This window comes from Eretmochelys imbricata, chromosome 2, assembly GCF_965152235.1.
Source record: "Eretmochelys imbricata isolate rEreImb1 chromosome 2, rEreImb1.hap1, whole genome shotgun sequence".
Classification (NCBI taxonomy): Eukaryota; Metazoa; Chordata; order Testudines; family Cheloniidae; genus Eretmochelys; species Eretmochelys imbricata.
This window is the reverse complement of record NC_135573.1, coordinates 70,313,841-70,333,475: the sequence shown is the minus strand read 5'-3', so window position 1 is coordinate 70,333,475 and position 19,635 is coordinate 70,313,841. Positions and strand designations below refer to the sequence as shown.

Genomic DNA, 19,635 nt, shown 5'->3' with positions numbered 1-19,635 from the left:
CCACAAAACATTAAGAAGAAAGTACCTTTAGAAAACAAAGTGTCATTTGTTCATCACAGTTTAGTTAGAAGAGTATACAAATTATCTTCCTTGACCTCAATAATTCATTTGAATAATATGTCCACTCATCGGATTTGCTGACAAAACATGGATTGCCATTTAATTAAATCCTATTTGTCAAGAGGAGCCCCATCTATCTACTGAAAATTACAGAATGGTATTATATGAAGTGGACATTTAAAAAGGCACACACTATTCAGACATTTTCAGGTTCAAATCTTTATTGTTTTAAAAGTCTACATGTCTTTTACAATTACAATAATTTGTTACTTAAATGACTCTTGTATGGTTAATGTACAATGAGTTTTTTCCTGAAACTCAACCATGAAATACAATTTTCATCAATATGATTTTTCTAAATAGATTAATAAAAGAGTTCTGTGTTGTTGGGAAGGTTCAAGTGCTTCACTTTAAATCTAACAGCACAGGGATTCTTCCCTTCAGTATCTATGTGATCAATCCATCAAAAGTGCTTTTGAAGATTGCAGATTTACCTGTGACTGATTTTCAGATCAGCCCATCAAATTACAAGGTTGTTTTTTTAAACATTAAAGGGCATTTTAATGTAATGAAAGAAGATGCAGCAGTTATCTTTATTCATCTACTGAGGCAAACTCATGTTGAAGAAAAATTATGATTATTGGCATGCAATGAACACTCCTCTTTAAATAGTTGATGAATTTATACATATTATAAAGAATCTGTTAAAGAGTGCAAGTATTTAAATGATTTCACAAAAGGACATATGCTGGTAATAATGGTAACTAACATTTAACATCTAAATACAAGCTAATTTATTTAACAGGCATTTAACATGGCTAATAATAAGCCATGATGCACAAGGTTTGCCCTTTGAGAAAATGAACTCCTTTGGTCCACACTCCTAAAGTTATCTGGGTAAAAAAATTGGAACAGTTATAGGACCAGGGATTTTAATGAAATTCTTGTTTCTAAAATGTAACCCATTAAAAATTAAAAGTAGTATATCTGTGAAGCATATTGTCACATGACCTCAGTATAAAAAGATGGCCTTCTACTTGGAGCGATGAATGAGCACTGAAGGACAATCCAGAAAAGAATGAGACAGAATGAACAGAGTTCCCACTGTGTTATACTTTTTTGTTCCACGGCACTGCTTTCACTCTGTAGAACTTTGTACCTAAAGGAACTTTAAATCTGTTTTGTGCCTAAGGAAAAAAACAAATACAAATACTTTAAATTACATCGCAAAAATGTTGTTCTATTTTATTCTGCTTTCACTAAGATTTTTTAGAGTAGGAAGTTATTTGCACCCCCAGCACTCTTAAAACTGGTACATGGAGGCAGACTAGACAACCCTATTTGTCTGAATTGACAGCTGAGACCAGCCAGTGATAGCTTACCATTAACAGGGAGATGTGCCAACTGGCTAGTAGAACTATTGACTGCTCTATGCTGCTGCAGGGGTTAGTCCTCTGGCCCTGTGATGCAGTGATGGCTCAGAGGTCAAAGCTTTTTAGAAATGAGTATTTTCCTCCTGATTTATGCAGTCTCTCCAAAATAGCTCATACAAAGCAGTGGCCTGTACCAGGTAGGATGGGAAAATTATAGATAAACTACTTCCCCAAATTCATTTTAGGATTTGCATAGGACATTTCCAATTAATTCATCCAGGCAAGCATAAACACCCTCAGTTAAGAATCTATCAGTGTGAATATTTCTAATCACCAGTTAGAACTATTGGGTAGATTCTGCCATATTTACTCAAGCTGAGTAGAACTTACTCCACAAGCAGTCTCATACATTTCAGTGGTGCTACTTGAGGAGAAGATAGTACTGTACATGGTTAAGAGTAGCAGAATCTGGCCTCATTTTCCTTGTATACTGATTTTAATAATTACATATTTTTCAGTAGTATTCCCGTACCTTTTTTGCCTGGCAATATTCCTTTTCCATTACTTTTCCTAGCACCCAAGGTCTTCTAGATGCACCTGAAGCTAAACAGAATCAAAACAGAGCATACAAGGAAGACTGTGAATTTGTAGGTCTTTAGTAATTCATATTAAATAATACATTAGATGGCATATTATAGCTCTTAAAACTAGATTTAGCGTTTATTTTTATACATGCAGTTATTACTTATATAAATTGAAGTTTTCCTTTACATATAAAACAAAGGAACCAAGTAGTGCAATGAGACACAGATACTAAATCATTACTAAAAGTATTTACTGTATATTATTACCACAACCTGAGACTAATACAACTGGAAGAGTTTAAAAATCACATTTATTTTTCAGCATTTATGCTGTTTTATTTTTTTAATTTCTCTCTGTTTAGTTAATGAAAACAGACTCACTCACTTCTGAGTTTTCATGAACTAGCTCAGTGCATCAATGTCTGGGCTGTGCACTTTATAGAGGAATATTTAAATAAAACAAAAAGAAAAGGAGTATTTGTGGCACCTTAGAGACTAACCAATTTATTTGAGCATAAGCTTTCGTGAGCTACAGCTCACTTCATCGGATGCATACTGTGGAAACTGCAGAAGATATTATATACACAGAGACCATGAAACAATACCTCCTCCCACCCCACTCTCCTGCTGGTAATAGCTTATCTAAAGTGATCACTCTCCTTCTGGGCCATTTCCAGCACAAATCCAGGTTTTCTCACCCTCCGCCCCCCCCCCCCTCCAACTCACTCTCCTGCTGGTAATAGCTCATCCAAAGTGATCACTCTCCCTACAATGTGCATGATGGAAATGGCCCACCTTGATTATCATGCACATTGTAGGGAGAGTGGTCACTTTGGATAAGCTATTACCAGCAGGAGAGTGAGTTTGTGTGTGGGGGGGCGGAGGGTGAGAAAACCTGGATTTGTGCTGGAAATGGCCCAGAAGGAGAGTGATCACTTTAGATAAGCTATTACCAGCAGGAGAGTGGGGTGGGAGAAGGTATTGTTTCATGGTCTCTGTGTATATAATATCTTCTGCAGTTTCCACAGTATGCATCCGATGAAGTGAGCTGTAGCTCACGAAAGCTTATGCTCAAATAAATTGGTTAGTCTCTAAGGTGCCACAAGTACTCCTTTTCTTTTTGCGAATACAGACTAACACGGCTGTTACTCTGAAACCTTAAATAAAACAAAAATCTGTTTTCATTGACATTTCAAATAAAAATCAAAACATACTTGTAGTTAATATTACAGGTTTGTAAAACCTCAACTTCCACTACAAATATCCTGGACCTAACTGTTAACCACCTGACAAGTGTTTTTTAGCAAGAAGTAGCCTTCCATCTCTTCATACTGCCTGCTACTCATAATCCCAAGTCCTCACCAAGGCGCTCATTCCTTACCCCTCCATGTTCCCATGACCCCTCATTATCACTTATCTGGCCCAAACATGAATAGTGGCGTACCATTCGCCAGGCTTTGGTTCCATTGGGAAAAACTGGAGATGGTCTTTATTAGTAAAGACAAAAATAGTGAGAAAGCCCTGACACGAGTAGCTTAAAACATCTTAAACCTGAGATTTGCAAAAATATTGCAGAAATGGGCAACTCTGCAACCAGTTTCAGAGTTTATCTAATCCCATCTCTCAAAACAAGCAGAGGCAGATTAATGCAAGACTGAATAAATAATATTCAGCATAATAGGTGGACATGTGAGGGATTAATATTACTGTGAGAAGCAGATGTGCATGCCTGAGTGTCAAAGGGCAGATACAGACACAGCATTTTTGGGAGTCCTAAAATGGTAACTTCCTGTACTTGAATATATATTGATTAGTGTCCATCACAGCCATACCATTATGCTCATGGCTGATCTGGGAATATGGGAGAAGAATAGTGATATGGTTCTTTAGAATTTATCCCAAACTTAACTTGTTTCATGAGGAGGTGAATGAGTGATCTCTCCTTTCCCCAGCCTTTTGCTGCACAAGGGGAGCCCAAGTGCTTGTTTCTTTCAACCCTAGCACTCAAGTTTATATTTCTTTCAACTCAAGGACACAATGGTAGCACTCAGTTTACATTACCAAAGATGCCTTTTGTAAGGAAATGGGCCTGAAACATTTAGGAAAAGGAAAGTGAAATTCTACTTTATATTTCTAGTTCTTCCAAATTTTGGGCCCCGAAGACACAGGCTTTGCCGGTGCCCAAGTAGCAAGATCTGTAAGTGGTGGACAAAACTAAGTCACTTGGAGGTAGAAAGGGGGCAATGAAATGGGAATGTAAATTATAGGGGTTGACCTCACTGGTTGATGTTAAAGCATGTGCAAGGAACATAGCAATGTTTTTAAGAGATTACTGTAAGTGTGAAGCAGTTGCAGTGTGCCTCTCTAGATCAGTAATATCTGCAAGAACCATACTCCATTCATTTTCTTTGTGAGATGCTTTATGTCTATTATTATGTCTGTCACCAATCTTCACAGCATTCCCAGCAGTTATTAAATTTATGACTAATAACTTAAAACCAAACTCTAAAAAAGTGGTTCTATGCACATCCTCCTCTCCACTGTGTAAGTCACAGTACTTTTATCTTGCCATCTTTATTTGCCAGATTCACACAGAAAACAGGGAGAGATCAATTTCCCAAAACCACTTTTAATAAAGTCTTATTATCCTGTACATCGTGTGTTTCATCCAGACCTTTAAAATTATCTCTGGCCTGAGAAAACCCATAATAAATTTCACATTGAGATGCTATATGTGGGAAGTTAAAGGACATTTGTGTATGCACCAAATTTGTTTTTTTGTTGGAGCCCTCCTTGTAATTAGCTGAGGCTGGACACACCTTTCCCCATCACTGTGTCTCTTGCACCAAGTCCAAGTATAGCCTGTTTACCCTCCTTTCCTTTTTTCCGTCCATTCTCTCCCACACCTCCCTTTTCTGTTTCCTTCTTCTTTTCAACAACATTTTTTTTGGCTTGCTTTTCTGAAAAAAATCTTTTAGTGAAGTCAGGGTTGGTGGGCTGCTGCTTGAGTTCATTGTCCCATATACGTAAGATACTACTTTGCCCACATGCACTGGAGACCGTTGAGGGAAACGTTGGGGAAGATGGGCAGGACTAAAGGAGCTGCATGCCACTTCCCATTGGCTGTGTTTGTGTGTGCGCACAAATCCAGGGTTACGCAGCTTGCCTTGCCTCACTGCTCCTTTCTCCTGCCCTAGTCATACTAGACTACTCACATATGCCCCAAGGGGAACCACAGCCAAAGCTGGGAAACACCAAATTATAGGTTTATAAAAAAATGGCAGAAGTATGATTGGCTCAATGTGCACAATAGGGTCCTTTTTATGCAAAGTGTCTAGCAACCTTAACCATGAAGGGAGAGTACCATCTCTCCACAATTTAAACACGTAACATTATTGGGAATCAGGAACTTGTACATACCCTATAATTACACAAATAAAGGATCTTCAAATTTGAAAAAAATTAAACAATAAATTTGTGCTTATAGTTATACACTTCTTAACATTCTCTTTGCTGAGGATGTTCATGTAACCTCACATATGTAAATCAACGGCTATCAAAATGAATTGGAGGGAAAAACATGTTGGTTTGGATACCATTAGCCTTATTTTATATTTCATAAAATTATGGCTGTGACACTGTGATGCCATTGTTAAGGTTGCATTCCATTTTGTATTTGAGGTGGGAGTTTAACCTGTTTTATAGGAAATGCATAGTGTATCAGTCCCAAATTTTTAGCACAGTCTCTGTACTCTGTAAGAGTTTGGTGGGCTATTGGGAACTATGTAATTATTTTGCTAACTAACAAGAAGTTATTGGCATTATTCATCATAATTCTCTTCAATGGTTTGCTAATGGAGAAAATGTTCTATGGTGGGAACTTTCCTTCTGATGCCTGTGGAAGCCTTTATGAACAGATTAGGAGAGGAATACAAAACTGTCTTTTGATACATGCCCTCACTAATGTTCACTGCATCCAAAACTGGTGGCACAAGGAACAGATTTTAAGAGGCCATGGCCTTTGTGTTGCAGAGAAGATTTTCAATGAACTCGCTACTTTAAAAGTTTAAATACTTATTTCATGAATTGCATATCATAACAGCAAACAAAACACAAAACATTGAAGTGAATAAACATAAATAGCAAACAGAAAGGAAGCTGCAGTTTCCTAAGCTTAATTGAGGGAAAACTGAAATAAGTACCCCACAAAAACCTTGAAACACTGAAAAACCACAGAAAACTTGAGTGCAAAGGATTAACACTATCTAAAGCAGCAGTTCTCTGGCTGTGGACTGCGTCCCCAAATGGGGTTCCACCATCAGCAGATGGGGTTGCAGAGATTCCCAGCGTGCAGAAGATGTAATTTTGCTCTGCACAGTATGACTTCACCAGTGAGGAGCTGCCAAAACCTTAACAACGGGTTCCCTCCTCACCCCACTAGGGGGTCGTTGCCTACCCACGCCCCCCTGGGACTCCTGCCCCATCCAACCCCCTCACGTTCCTTGACCCAACCCCCAGGACCTCTGCCCCATCCACCCCCCTCCCCTGTCCCCTGATTGCCCCCAGAACCAGGCAGGAGGGTCTCGTGGGCCACTGCAGTGGGTGCCCACCCCACCCCTAAGAACCAGAGGGACCTGGCAGGGGGTGAGGTGGGGAGTCCTGGAGGTGCTTACCTGGGACAGCTCCTGGGAAGCATCCGGCAGGTCCCTCTGGCTCCTAGGGGCGGGGGAGCATAGCTAGCGGGGAGTGGGGGAGCGGCCGCTCCTGCACTGAACACATCAAAAGTGACGCCTTAGGCGCCAACTCCCTGGGTGCTCCGGGGCTGGAGCACCCACGGAAAAAATTTGGTGGGTGCAGAGCACCCATCGGCAGCTCCTGTGCCTGGCCCCAGCTCACCTCCGCTCCGCCTCCTACATTGAACGCGTTGCCCCGCTCTGCTTCTCTGCCCCCGCCCCTAGCTTCTTGCGAATCAGCTGTTCGGCAGGAAGCCTGGGAGGGCTGAGAAACAGGCCGTGGCTTCACGCTCAGGCTGAGGGTGGCGGAGGTGAGTTGGAGCGGGAAGCGGTTCCCCTGCCCCCCCCCCCACCGGGTTACCTGCTGTGGCGCGGGTGGCCCTCCTCGCACCTCCGCCCCAGCTCACCTCCACTCTGCCTCTGCCTCCCTGGGCCTGAGTGAAGCTGCCGTCTGCTTCTCAGCCTGCCCCAGCTTCCCACGCAAACAGCTGATTCGCGGGAAGCCGGGGGGATGGGGGGTGGGAGAGGGGGGCGGGCAGAGAAGCAGAGCAGGGCATTGCGTTCAGGAGAGGAGGCGGAGCGGAGGTGAGCTGGGGCCAGGCGTGGGGCGGGGAGCTGCCGGTGGGTGCTCTATATCCACTAAATTTTCCCCTTGGGTGCTCCAGGACTGGAGCACCCATGGAGTCGGCGCCTAAGGCGCCACTTTGGGCCTGTTAAATTTAGAAGCCCTTTTAGAACCGGTTGTCCCTTGCAGAACAACTGGTTCTAAAAGGGCTTCTAAATTTAACAACTGGTTCTAGCGAACCGGTGTGAACCGGCTCCAGCTCACCACTGGACTTCACATGCACGGTGTCTGCGAGGTCATAATGCTCTACAAAATGGCATCCTCTGCACAGTGTGACCTCATCTACCATATGTACCAGGCATGCTGTGCTCTTCAAAATGGTGGCTTCCATGCTGTCTGAGGCCCACAAGGAAATAATTCACTAAAAAGGGTCGTGCTGGCAAAAAGTTTGGGAACCCTTGCTCTAAAGCAAACATTTTCCTGTAAGAAAATTTGAGCCCTGCTGAACTTCATCTATGTAGGGTTGAGAAACAGCAGCAAAAGTAGGCATTTAAAAATCAGGAAATAAAAAGTTATGGTTTCCAGTTCTCTCACACTGAACATATAGATCCATAAAATTCCATCCATGCTACAGGGGATTTCTTTGCCTGGAGGGAAAATACCTTTAAAATAAAACTGAGTCCTTGTTTTTTTTTTAAAAAGTCAATTCCTTCTACAGCACAGGTGGAAGTTCAAGCCTCTGCAATGGGCTCACACCTCAAATTTGTAAATGGCAGCACAAAACCAGACCTACACAGCCATCATCAATACTTTGTAGTTATTTTAGAACCATAAATAGTAACATGACTAAGCCAAATGGTAATTTCATATGGTACATGTATGAAATGTGCATGTATGTATGAATAAATATAGTCTTGAATTTGTTTTATAGTATAAATCAAAAAAGGATGAATGCATTTTGCTCTAACTGTCCAAAGTATTCACTTCTGGGACAAAACGTAATATGGAAAAGTTCTGCCTAAAAAAAACCTTTCAGAAAATTACTGAATGAGGCTAAAATGAAAAACTCAATGTAAGATTAACTACAACTTTTGCTACAAATATACATTATGTCTATAGCTAAAACATACATCTATATATGTAATTATTAAAGAGCTGTTAGAAAAATAAGGATATAAGATCATGTTAAGTGCCTCAGAACATTATGCCACAGAGTTATCTGACACTTACCACACTCACCTGGCTTCAGATCCAGCGCAGCAAGAGACTCTGAATGTAAGAAATACAATGTTGGACTGACAGTAAATAATACATAGTTGTCATGGCGTTCGTCCAAGATAATGAGAACCAAATCGCCAACCTGAAAACTGGATAAAGCAAGAATACTTAACAGCAAAATATAAAAATATAGTATTGAATATTTACACTGATTACTAAAGCACTTTTTTCAAGCATTACACAGACCTACTTATCATTGTCTGAAACACACTTTAGAATTTATGCATATCTGTACATTATGTAATGCCCAATAATTATTAGGTTTCCTATGAGGACAGTGTTAATTCCTCTTGGTTTTTTAAAAAAAATGTTTTGGCGCCTCTTTTTTCTCCTAACAAAGTGCTTCAAACAAATTTTTCTGCACGAAGTTACACATAAGTAACTGTGATGCTTCCCAGGGCTACCCAGGGCTGTGAGGCACCTTGCCACCACCTGCTATAAGCATGACGGAGTCTTGTCTGTGCCTGCTGTGGATCAGCTCCTTAACTCCACCAGCCTCTGGCAACACAAGCACTACTTTCTGGGCTTCTGCAGGCCTCCTTCTTTCTATACTGGTTAGCAATAGGCACAAACCAACCTTTGACCATCCCTCTGGAGAGATCAGCCCCTGTTACACGGACCATGCACTGAACTCTCAGGTCATCTTCTACTCACAAAGGAACAGCACAAACCAGCTTACACAATTCAACTCAGGATCGCTACTCTGCTTAACACACAGCATTTTGATATATTATAGTGAAGGCAAGAATAAGCTTATAATCAAATGACAGTAAGAAACAATAATGGAAAAATGATTACATATAAAACAAAATCATAACACGCTTTCTAGAGTTTAAACTTAACTCACAAGACCTACAGGATAGCTTATCTCAAGCCCTTTTCCCAGTTTTTTCAACCAGGATGACTGAGATCCCCCTTTCATAAAATCTAATCTGCTGGCAGCTTGTCTTCAAAGACTGAAGGATGCCAAGGTGTGTCTCTGCCCCTTCAGATATATCACAGCAGACCTTTGATCTTCACCTGAAAACAGGGTGTTCCACCTTTCTGCTGTTTACCTCTTCCTGTGAATTACTTCTGAAATCTCCAAAAACTCTTTATTAGCAGTTGATTCAGCGCTTGTCCACACCTAAAATGAAGCTGTGCCACTGTAGCGCTTTACTGAAGACACTACCTAAACTGATGGGAGGGGTTCTCCTGTTGATATAGGTATTCCACCTCCCTGAGAAGCGGTAGCTAGGTCAGCGGGAGAATTCTACAGCGGGGGTCAGTTTAATTGCATCGCTCAGAGGTGTGGATTTTTCACATTCCTATGTGACGCAGCTATACCAACCTAATTTCCTAGTATTGATCAGGCCTCAGTATGTTAATAAACTTCTGCTGTAGGACACACCGTATACAATAGTCCACCAGGAAGGTAAGTATCTTCTACCTCTCGTCTGGAGAAGTTCGGCTCAAGGTGCACTACATTTGAGTGACCTGTCTTTAACTACAAGACTTAGAGAACATAATTCTCAGCACATACACATAATTCCTCACATATTGTCATGCAAAGATTATGATGACTAGTGTAACACAGGCATTTATTAGAAACCTTACATGACATTCTTTTGGGGAACTGAGGGGATACTTATCATAGAATCATAGAATATCAGGGTTGGAAGGGACCTCAGGAGATCATCTAGTCCAACCCACTGCTCAAAGCAGGGCCAATCCCCAATTTTTGCCCCAGATCCCTAAATGGCCCCCTCAAGGATTGAACTCACAACCCTAGGTTTAGCAGGCCAATGCTCAAACCACTGAGCTATCTCTCCCCCTTGAACTCCTATGTAGCCCTGTGCCCTCTGCCAGTTGGCAACAAGAGGTCCTTGGGCCACAGCAATACATTGTTGGGGGTGGGAAATATCTCTGAGCTGTAACAGCTAATTTAGACCTCATCGTTTTGTATGTGTAGTTGGGATTATGTTTTCCAGTGTGCATTACTTTGCATTTATCAACACTGAATTACATCTGCCATTTTGTTGCCCAGTCACCCATTTTTTTTTTTTTTTTTTTTTTTTTTTTTTGTTGAAGATCCCTTCGTAACTCTTCGCGGTCTGCTTTGGACTTAACTATCTTAAGCAATTTTTGTGTCATCTGCAAACTTTGCAACCTCACTGTTTACTCCCATTTCCAGATGATTTATGTATATGTTGAGCAGCACTGGTCCCAGTACAGATCCTTGGGGGACCCTAATATTTACTTCTTTCCACTGAGAAAACTGACCACTTATTCCAAGTCTTTGTTATCTATCTGTTAATGAGATACTGATCCATGAGAGGATCTTCCCTCTTATGTCATGACTCCTTTTTCTTAAAAGCCTTTGGTGAGGGACCTTGTCAACGCTTTCTGCAAGTCCCAAATACACTATATCCACTGCATCACCCTTGTCCTTTCACTGTTGTTTTTTTTTTTTAAATTTGGGTATACATATAGTTTGAGCCTCTATTATGGTGTTTTTAAAAACTTTCCATGCAGCTTGCTTTTAATTTCCATTTAACTAATCTACTCATTTGCATATAGTTCCCCTTTTTGAAGTTAAATGCTACTGTGGTAGGTTTCTCTGGTATCTTTCCCCCTACGAGCATGTTAAATTTTATTACATGATGGTTGCTATTACCAAGTGGTTCAGCTATATTCACCTCTTGGACCAGATCATGAGCACACCTTAGGACTAAATCAAGAATTGCCTCCCCCTTTGTGGGATCCAGGACAAGCTTGTTCAAGAAGCAGTCCTTAATGGTGTCTAGGTTTCAGAGTAGCAGCCGTGTTAGTCTGTATCCGCAAAAAAAACAGGAGTACTTGTGGCACCTTAGAGAATTTGTTAGTCTCTAATGCTGTCTAGAAATTTTATCTCTGCATTTGGTCCTGAGATGACATGTACCCAAACAATTTGGAGGTAGTTGATATCACCCATTATTATTGGGGTTTCTATTTTTATAGTCTCGCTAATCTCCCTGAGCATTTCACAATCACCATCATGATCCTGGTCAGGTGGTCACTAGTATATTCCTACTGCTATACTCTTATTCTTCAAGCATGGAATTTCTATCCATAGAGATTCAATGGTACTGTGAGTGATTTAAGATTTTTACTAAATTTGACTCTATGCTTTGTTTCACATATAATGCCATTCCTCCAACAGCATGACCTACTCTATCATTCCTATGTATTTTGTACCCTGGTATTACTGTGTCCCTTTGCTTAGCATCTTCTCACCAAGTTACTGTGATGCCTGTTATATCAACATCCTCATTTAATATCAGGCACTTTAATTCATGTTCCTGCTTAAAACTGAGAACTCTGTGTCATGCTTTTCCTTAGATGATAAAAGACTGTATGGACCTCTTTTGAGACATACATTTACAAATGTTTTGCAATCAAATGCAAGCATCTTCTAATGTAAAAACTTCCTAATGTCGTTGCTACGTTAAATGCAAGATGCTTTATGGACCATTATGGAACTAAATGACACTGCTATAACTGCACAGCAATGAGTACAGGATATTTATATTAATTGGGGACTTAAGTTATTTAGTTAAGTAATTTCCTTTCCAAACTCAGAAAGACAAGGACTTTTAAGAAGAGCAGTCAATGCCTTCTTGGATGGCTATTTAATTTTGAAGACCCTCTTTAACAATTAAGTTTAAAAAAAACTATTTTAAGAACTGGAAAACTTATCTCTAACATAAGGATGTATAAGCCCATCTGAAACCAAATTTCAGTTCCTATTAAGCTCTGATGGAACTCAAGCGATATTTAAGAAAATGGATGGAATAAAAGAAATAGTTAAAACTCTATCAGATGCTGAAAATTTCCTGCCACAGGACCAAAGACAATTAAATGTACACTACATATGAATTAACAGACTACATGTCACGAGCTGAAGATATTACTAAAACCAACCCATGAGCCAGTGAAAGGACAACCGCAGATATGAATCCAGCCAAGCCTGAAAGAGGTATTTTCCTCCTTCCAAGGAATCAGAAGAAAGAGCGGGATAAAGCTTCTCTGAACTGAGGAAGCAAACTAGCAGCACTCCCTGCTCCTATCTTTCAACTCCATGAAACACTCTCAATGCAGCCTCTCATCTCTGCTCATTGTCTCTATAAAACAGCCACAGAGCTACATCAAGAAGCAACTTTCCAGTTCAGATCCAACATCTCTCAGACCTTCCTTTACTTAATAATTATAATAGTCATAGTTAATTGCAATTATCTTGCTTGTTCTTAATCATGATAGAATTACTTGGCACTCAACTTGAAACACCCCTTTCTACCTCACATTATTATAAATAACAATACGAACTCGGATTATTAGAAGTGGGTACTAACGCACAGAATAAGATACCTTAAAGAAAAGGACGACCTTGCTGTAAACATCAACAGTGAAATCTGAAGTCAATAGCAAAAAGCCCATTGGGTCCAGGATTTGCCCCCAACAAATTTTAATAGCACCTAACCAGTTACCCATGATACACATCTCTTTGAAAAAAGGCATCTTCACAAGTAATCTTAGGAATTCACATGATATATTTTTAGAAGAGTTATTCTGAATGGAGTAATTATTTCTTGGACATAAAATCATAGCTGAAATCCCCAACTAGATTTATCATCATAGAAAAGCCATGAAATGAGAATGAATCCAAATTATGGTGATGATGTTATACAAATCATTTAAAAATACATTTGTAGCCTCGTGGACCATGTATTGAAAGCTTGATTGTAAAAGAATATAAAGAATCAAATTTAATAAAGATTTATTACTAAGGAAATTCACTGTAGTCTCAGATATGAATTTGAGGTTAAGATGCTGAAAAGAATTACTACACATTACCTTCACATACTTTACCTGTACATTTGTTATTGAAGACATAAAATTTATTGAGCCATATCAAGAACAAAATGTGAGAATAAAATTATACTTACTCTCGGATAGCTATTTTTTCAGAATGTCTTGAAGACACTGAAGACATGCTTTGGGACATCTAGAAAAATGATGAAAGAGCAAACAACTATAAAATATTGGCAGCATACATTGTAGATAGAGGACAATTAAGATTGATTTAATTTATATATGAACCATGACAAAAATATTAAAACTAACACATGTTCTTATTACCATCTTGACCATTTTGCTTGTGTGTATACTTTCCCTTTTCTTGTATTTTGCTTTGGTCCTTTTAAAATGTAAGCTTTTTGGGACAGGGATTGAAACACAGCACATTTCAGGTGCTTCCATAATATAAAAATTATAGTAAAAATAATAATTACAATAAATGAAATTTTTATTTTGTATGGCCTCTCAACGAATTGCCCAAAACACTTTAAAGAGTTAATATCAGAGTGAAAGAAAACTTAAGTGGTAGAAAAAGATGATATTTTTAGATGAGATAAAAATAAGCAGAGCATCACTAAGGCATAAGAAAACTACTGCATATGGAAGGCAGTTGAACAGACAGTTACTTTTATACTAACCGTGGTGGGACTGTGTGAAGGGTCAGAGAACTTGACAAAGCTAGACAAGAGAAAGGAGCAAGGAAGAGGATAAAGTTTATGGAAGGTTTTAAAAACAATCAGGACAATTTTGGAGTAGAACCTGCAATAATTAGTGAGCAAATGAAGTGTTTAATGTTTGGGCACAACATAAATCAAACTACCTGTACGTGTGAGAAAGTGGGCGAAAGCATTTAACACATGCTGGTGCAGGTAGGATAAGACTGTGGAGACCAGGCGGAAAGAAGTTGAAGACAAGGATGAAAGTTTCAGCAGAGGTGCAAGTGATGCAACAATGTTGCAGAAGATGCAGAAGGCATATTAGCAAACAAAGGAGATGAAAAAGTTCAGGTTCAAGAATTTATACTCAGTCCTGTGGACAGTGGAGGGAAATACCTCATTTGAGAAATTCTATGACGTTTTGTTTTTCAGGGTAACTCCTCTTGCGCAAAGGAGTATACCAAAAAGTACCTCACAGTACCACAATTTTACCTACAAGAAATTAAGGGCAATTCATTGCACTGCTTTTCAATATTTTTTTAAAAAAAATATAAATACATCAGCTTCAATCTCGCTGAATTTGAGCTCCTCATTTGAAAATGTACTTTTTCACCTCAATGACCACACTTCAAAAGGTATTTTTGCTCCGTTGTTTAACTGTGCAGTAGGTGTACTTTTAAATGTATTGAAAGTATTCAAGTGCATAAAAACGTTTTTCAATAATATAGAGCTGCACACATGTTCAAATTGATTAACAAAACACTGAACATATGAAAATACTTAGGAAAAAAAAGAAAAGAAATGTGAAGGCCAGATTTAAATATGGCTATCTATAACTTTATGCAACCGGCATATACATTTTAAGCCAAATCCAATAATCACCTACTTTTGACAACAATCCTAGGTCTAGGTTACTGTGAGAAGGAACCCTTAGTAGCTACATACCCCATTGAGGGGAAAAAGGATTAATCTCCTCAAATATTAACAGGTTTTCATAAGTGTATTTATTCTCTGAGAAATTACTTCTGTGCTGCAGATTTGTGTCTTGATTCATTAGCACAAGTGCCAAACAAAAAGGTTGCTTCCTCTTTTCCCATCCTATATTTTGGAAAACTTCTAGGACAGTTTTACTTTGTGTAATGACCCATCCACTCCCAGTCTTTATTCAAGCCTAATTTAACAGCGTCCAGTTTGCAAATTAAAAAGTAAAACTATTTCCCCATGCTTATTTTTCCCCCTACTGTTACTCACACCTTCTTGTCAACTGTTGGAAATGGGCCATCCTGATATCACTACAAAAAGTTTTTTTTGTTTTTGTCATTTTTCTCCTGCTGATAATAGCTCATCTTAACTGATCACTCTCATTATAGTGGGTATGGCAACACCCATTTTTTCATGTTCTCTGTGTGTGTGTGTGTATGTATATATATATATATATATATCTTCTTACTGTATTTTCCACTGCATGCATCCGATGAAGTGCGTTTTAGCCCACGAAAGCTTATGCTCAAATAAACTGGTTAGTCTCCAAGGTGCCACAAGTCCTCCTCATTCTTTTTGCTGATACAGACTAACATGGCTACCACTCTGAAACCTGCATTGTGAATGACTTCTTTCCCAACTACTTATTCTCTTTCCTCATTCCCACCCGCAAAATAAAGAAAAGCCTTTCTGCGAAAGAAGTAAATTTCAGAGAAAAAACAAAAAGAAAGCCTTAGAAGAAACCATTTTCAACTCCGCAAATGTACATAATGAAAAGCTCAGATCTATGTACGTTAAAAACAACTTGTCTTAGAAAGATGTGTAACTGTCTTGTCGATGCAGGCACTCGCACGCTACATTTAAGATACCATTTTCAAAGGTGCCTAAAGGTTTAAGTCTCCCAGCTCCTACTAATATCCAATGGGAGCTGGCTGCCTAACTCCTTTGCATCCCTCCCTTTTGCCCAGCCTCAAATGACAGCTAAACTCAACACCTTGCAGAGTGTTGTCAAATGGCTAGACACAGAGAACTGAGACTGGATGTAATAGTTCCCTATGACAGAGAGGTGTTCTAAGGTTTAATTAAGGTGAAACGTAATTGCAAATCATTATCATAGTTCACCTGAGAACCACAGTAGTTAATTCTTACTAATACTTTTCTGTACTACCGAATAAACAAACTGTCTTGTACAGCTAAGTAACTGGTTGCAGGTTTATTTTAGAAAACTAAAGAAGAACAGACTTCTGAATGCTGAGCCACACTCAATACTATGAGAAATGAAATATTTTAATCAATACTTTAAGTTCCATATTGCTCAGGTTAATAACAGTCCCTTTCAGAGCCAACCCAAAGTAAGCACTGATTATGGCTGAATAGTTTTAATATATTTCTCTTGCAGTGTGTATTTTATATTTAATATGAAAGCAAATGGAAATACCCTACAGATTCTCAGATACATGCTTTCTTTAGTCTCAAGTATATATTCTGGAATCAGCCTACTAGTATCATTACATGAGATACTGCAAAACCTTAATAAGACAGTAACAAGCTAAAGTTAGGTTGTTTTTTTTTATTAAGTAACTTTGCATGATATTTCATAATAATTAGGAGATGAAAAAGTCTATTATAGGATGCACATAGAACTCAACTAGCAAGTTTACACTTTTTTCTAGACTGGTTTTGGTCTAAAAGAAAACAACATATTTCATAAAAAACATGATCTATAAAAACTCTACTTTTGTAAGCATCATAATCTTCTGCATTCTTGAAGACAATAGATATTTCCCATTTCCTCTGCTAGAATAGCATTTCTAATTTCCTCTCACTCCACCTTTAGAGTCAACTGATGGGCCATTTCCTCACTATCCCCTATTCAACTGCAGAGGGAGTAGGAAGGAGAAACTTCAAGAAGTAGCTCTTCCCCTGGCCTTCACCTTGAACCATGGAACTTTCCACCCCTAGAACCTATGTGGGGAAGGATGGAGGTAATCAACGCTCTAAGGCTTTCCTGTGCACCAATAATTTAAGCAGAGAGGGGAAAGAAAAGGGTAGAAGGATAGAAGGATTCTTCTATCCTTGAGGATAGAAGAATTCGCTAGTATGAGAAGAATCCTATAGGTATGCTCCCCTTGCAATCAAGAGTACTGGTACCGAGCAATCAACCCATAAGTTTCTCCTACCTTCATGGATTATTGATGAATGCTTGTGTGATAGAGGACTAGAAAGACTTAGAAGTATTGACCACAAAAAGGTGATTTGAGGGATGGGGAAGAGTCACACATCTTTGGGAATGTGACATATAACCAAATGAATGAGAGCGAAGAACATGATGGGGGTGGGGAGGGTGGAAGTTGGGAGCAAATGCAGAGAGAAAGAGAAAGAGATGCATCAGAATACTTGAAATGAAAAGAAAGCATGATTGAAGGGAAAAGGATAGGGAGGAAGAAAAAAGTCAATATAAAAGTTATATTAAAAATATTTAAAGTTGAATGACATTTAGTAAATTGTAAATAATGTCTGTCTGCATATAAGAGGAATGGAGTGATCTTCCTGCCTCTGGTGGATATTACCCTCTACAGATTCTAGTGAAGCATACAAGCAAGGATGACTTAAGAGTATTTTTAATAATACCATCTCTTCAGGCATCGAGGGAGTCCCCCTCCTTCACTGGTGATTTCAATCTCTTCCAGAAACTCAGAAATGACAAAAACAGAGATGTGAATCCAAAGGGAAAGATAAGGGAAAGACTCTCAGAAAAAGAACCTTGAGTGAAAAACAAAGGAAGAGAGGAACTGGCTTTTTACTCTACAGAAGTTCTCATGGGGAAAATCACACAGGTCCCTCAGGGGAAGCATCTCTCATTGAGACCAGTCTGTAGTTAAGGACTTTTATGTCTATTTTTTCCACATTCACCCTCCTCAGTGATAACCCACCTCAAATTACGTTCTTGCACCTGGGTCCTGACCCAGTTCAACATAAATACTATTTATATTTTCCATTTCTGGTTCGCTACCTAACCCAACAAGCTTTGCTCACACACCTGCCAATGACAAAAGGGAGTCATTTCTCTGCAATTGGCAGATGCTTCACAAAGCCTGCTTGGCTGTAAATACTGCATAAAAGATCTCCAGCTGCACAAAGCAGAGGTAGGATTTTTAAGGAAGCCTCAAACTTATTCTTCACAGGGAAGTCCACTAACATTCCATGACAAAGCTCTTATGGGCACTGGATTTTCACTTGCTTCAAGATACAACTTTTCATTTCCAACAAGAAAATAGACTGAAATACTAAATATTTAAACATTTTTATTATTTCACACTAAGAAAAATTCATAAATACCATAACTATCAGCTCTAAGAAGCACTTTTAAGCTTCTCTCTAGATTGCACAACCCAGGTTTTATTGACCTTCAAAGCAATCCAGGTTCCCTCTCTCTACTTTATGTTTTTCATACATCAGAATATATATTTATATATATTACAATAGCTGCACTAAATATGATACAATGTTTGTAGTTCATAGTACTACACATTATATAAGGCCAGGAAAATAAAATTATTTAACTTGTTCCCATTACTGAAGAAAGGTGATAACCTCTTCACAGTTAAAGCTACATGAATAACTTTCCATTATAAGCCTGATTTTGACTCACAGTTCACCAAAACTAAATGAATTCACAGTAAGTTTCTGAAATTTCCTTCTCAGAAGAAACTTTCTTCGGACAGCCTGGGGTGAATGTGGGAGGAGGGGTCAAGTCATTTGTCAAATGACAGACAAATCAGTTTGCCAAATTGCCAAAAAACTGCCCCAAATTCTTAATGTTTTGGATCATAGCTCTTAAACACAGATTGGCTAGGGAACTCCCAATTATTTTATTAGTACATTCACAGCAAAAACATATCAACCAATCTCAAGGAAGCAGGTATGGGAAGAATAAGTACTTTTACCAATGTTAAAGTTTGTCTCCAACTATTTTAGAACAGTCGTAGAAGCTCTGTAATTTGGAGGAGGAACCTGAAATCCCTAGGGTCAAAGAGATGTATTTTCTTGTTCCTCTCAAAAAAGTCAGACAGATTTAGCCAAGTTCTAAACGTTACAGAAAATCGCCATTTGCACATATGCAAAAGAACCTTTTACACTTGCCCCTAAATTTTCCAGTCACACTACCAATCCCTCACCGCCGAACAGCCTTTTGGGCTAGGAACTAAACTTGGCTGATAGTGAATTTCTTTCCCCGAGTGGTATTTCTGTGCCCTTCTTAACACTTCCTGAACAAAGCCTTATATCTCTATGCTAGGCCACAACATACTATTAGTGTCTGCATTTTGCACGAGGTAACAAAGTCTTACGCCTTTTCTGGCAGAGGTGGGACTAGGACCCAGATCTTTCATAGGGCATGTCCATGTCAAATCAACTTAGCCAAACTCCCTTTGTGTTATATTTGTATTACCTAAAATCATCACTGATGAAGTTTGCAGATGAGTAGTAATAATAGTGATCTGAAACACTTGGTAAGTGGGGTGCAAGTGA

General features: G+C 39.0%; 1 protein-coding gene across 4 annotated transcripts in view; it reads right to left on the bottom strand.

Annotated features, from left to right (window-relative positions):
* Positions 1-263: 263 nt before the first annotated feature.
* The window catches only part of RB1CC1 (RB1 inducible coiled-coil 1), a 166,212-nt gene continuing 146,840 nt past the window's right edge, over positions 264-19,635 (bottom strand). For 3 of the 4 annotated variants that reach the window (XM_077810279.1, XM_077810283.1, XM_077810284.1), the window contains 4 exons: positions 13,558-13,616; positions 8,546-8,682; positions 1,966-2,036; positions 264-1,247 (listed from right to left, as the gene is read on the bottom strand). In XM_077810279.1, the coding sequence (XP_077666405.1) occupies positions 1,170-1,247; positions 1,966-2,036; positions 8,546-8,682; positions 13,558-13,616 (345 nt within the window). In that variant the 3' untranslated portion in view covers positions 264-1,169. The remainder of the gene's footprint in view (positions 1,248-1,965; positions 2,037-8,545; positions 8,683-13,557; positions 13,617-19,635) is intronic. The other variant, XM_077810280.1, reaches the window with a different exon arrangement.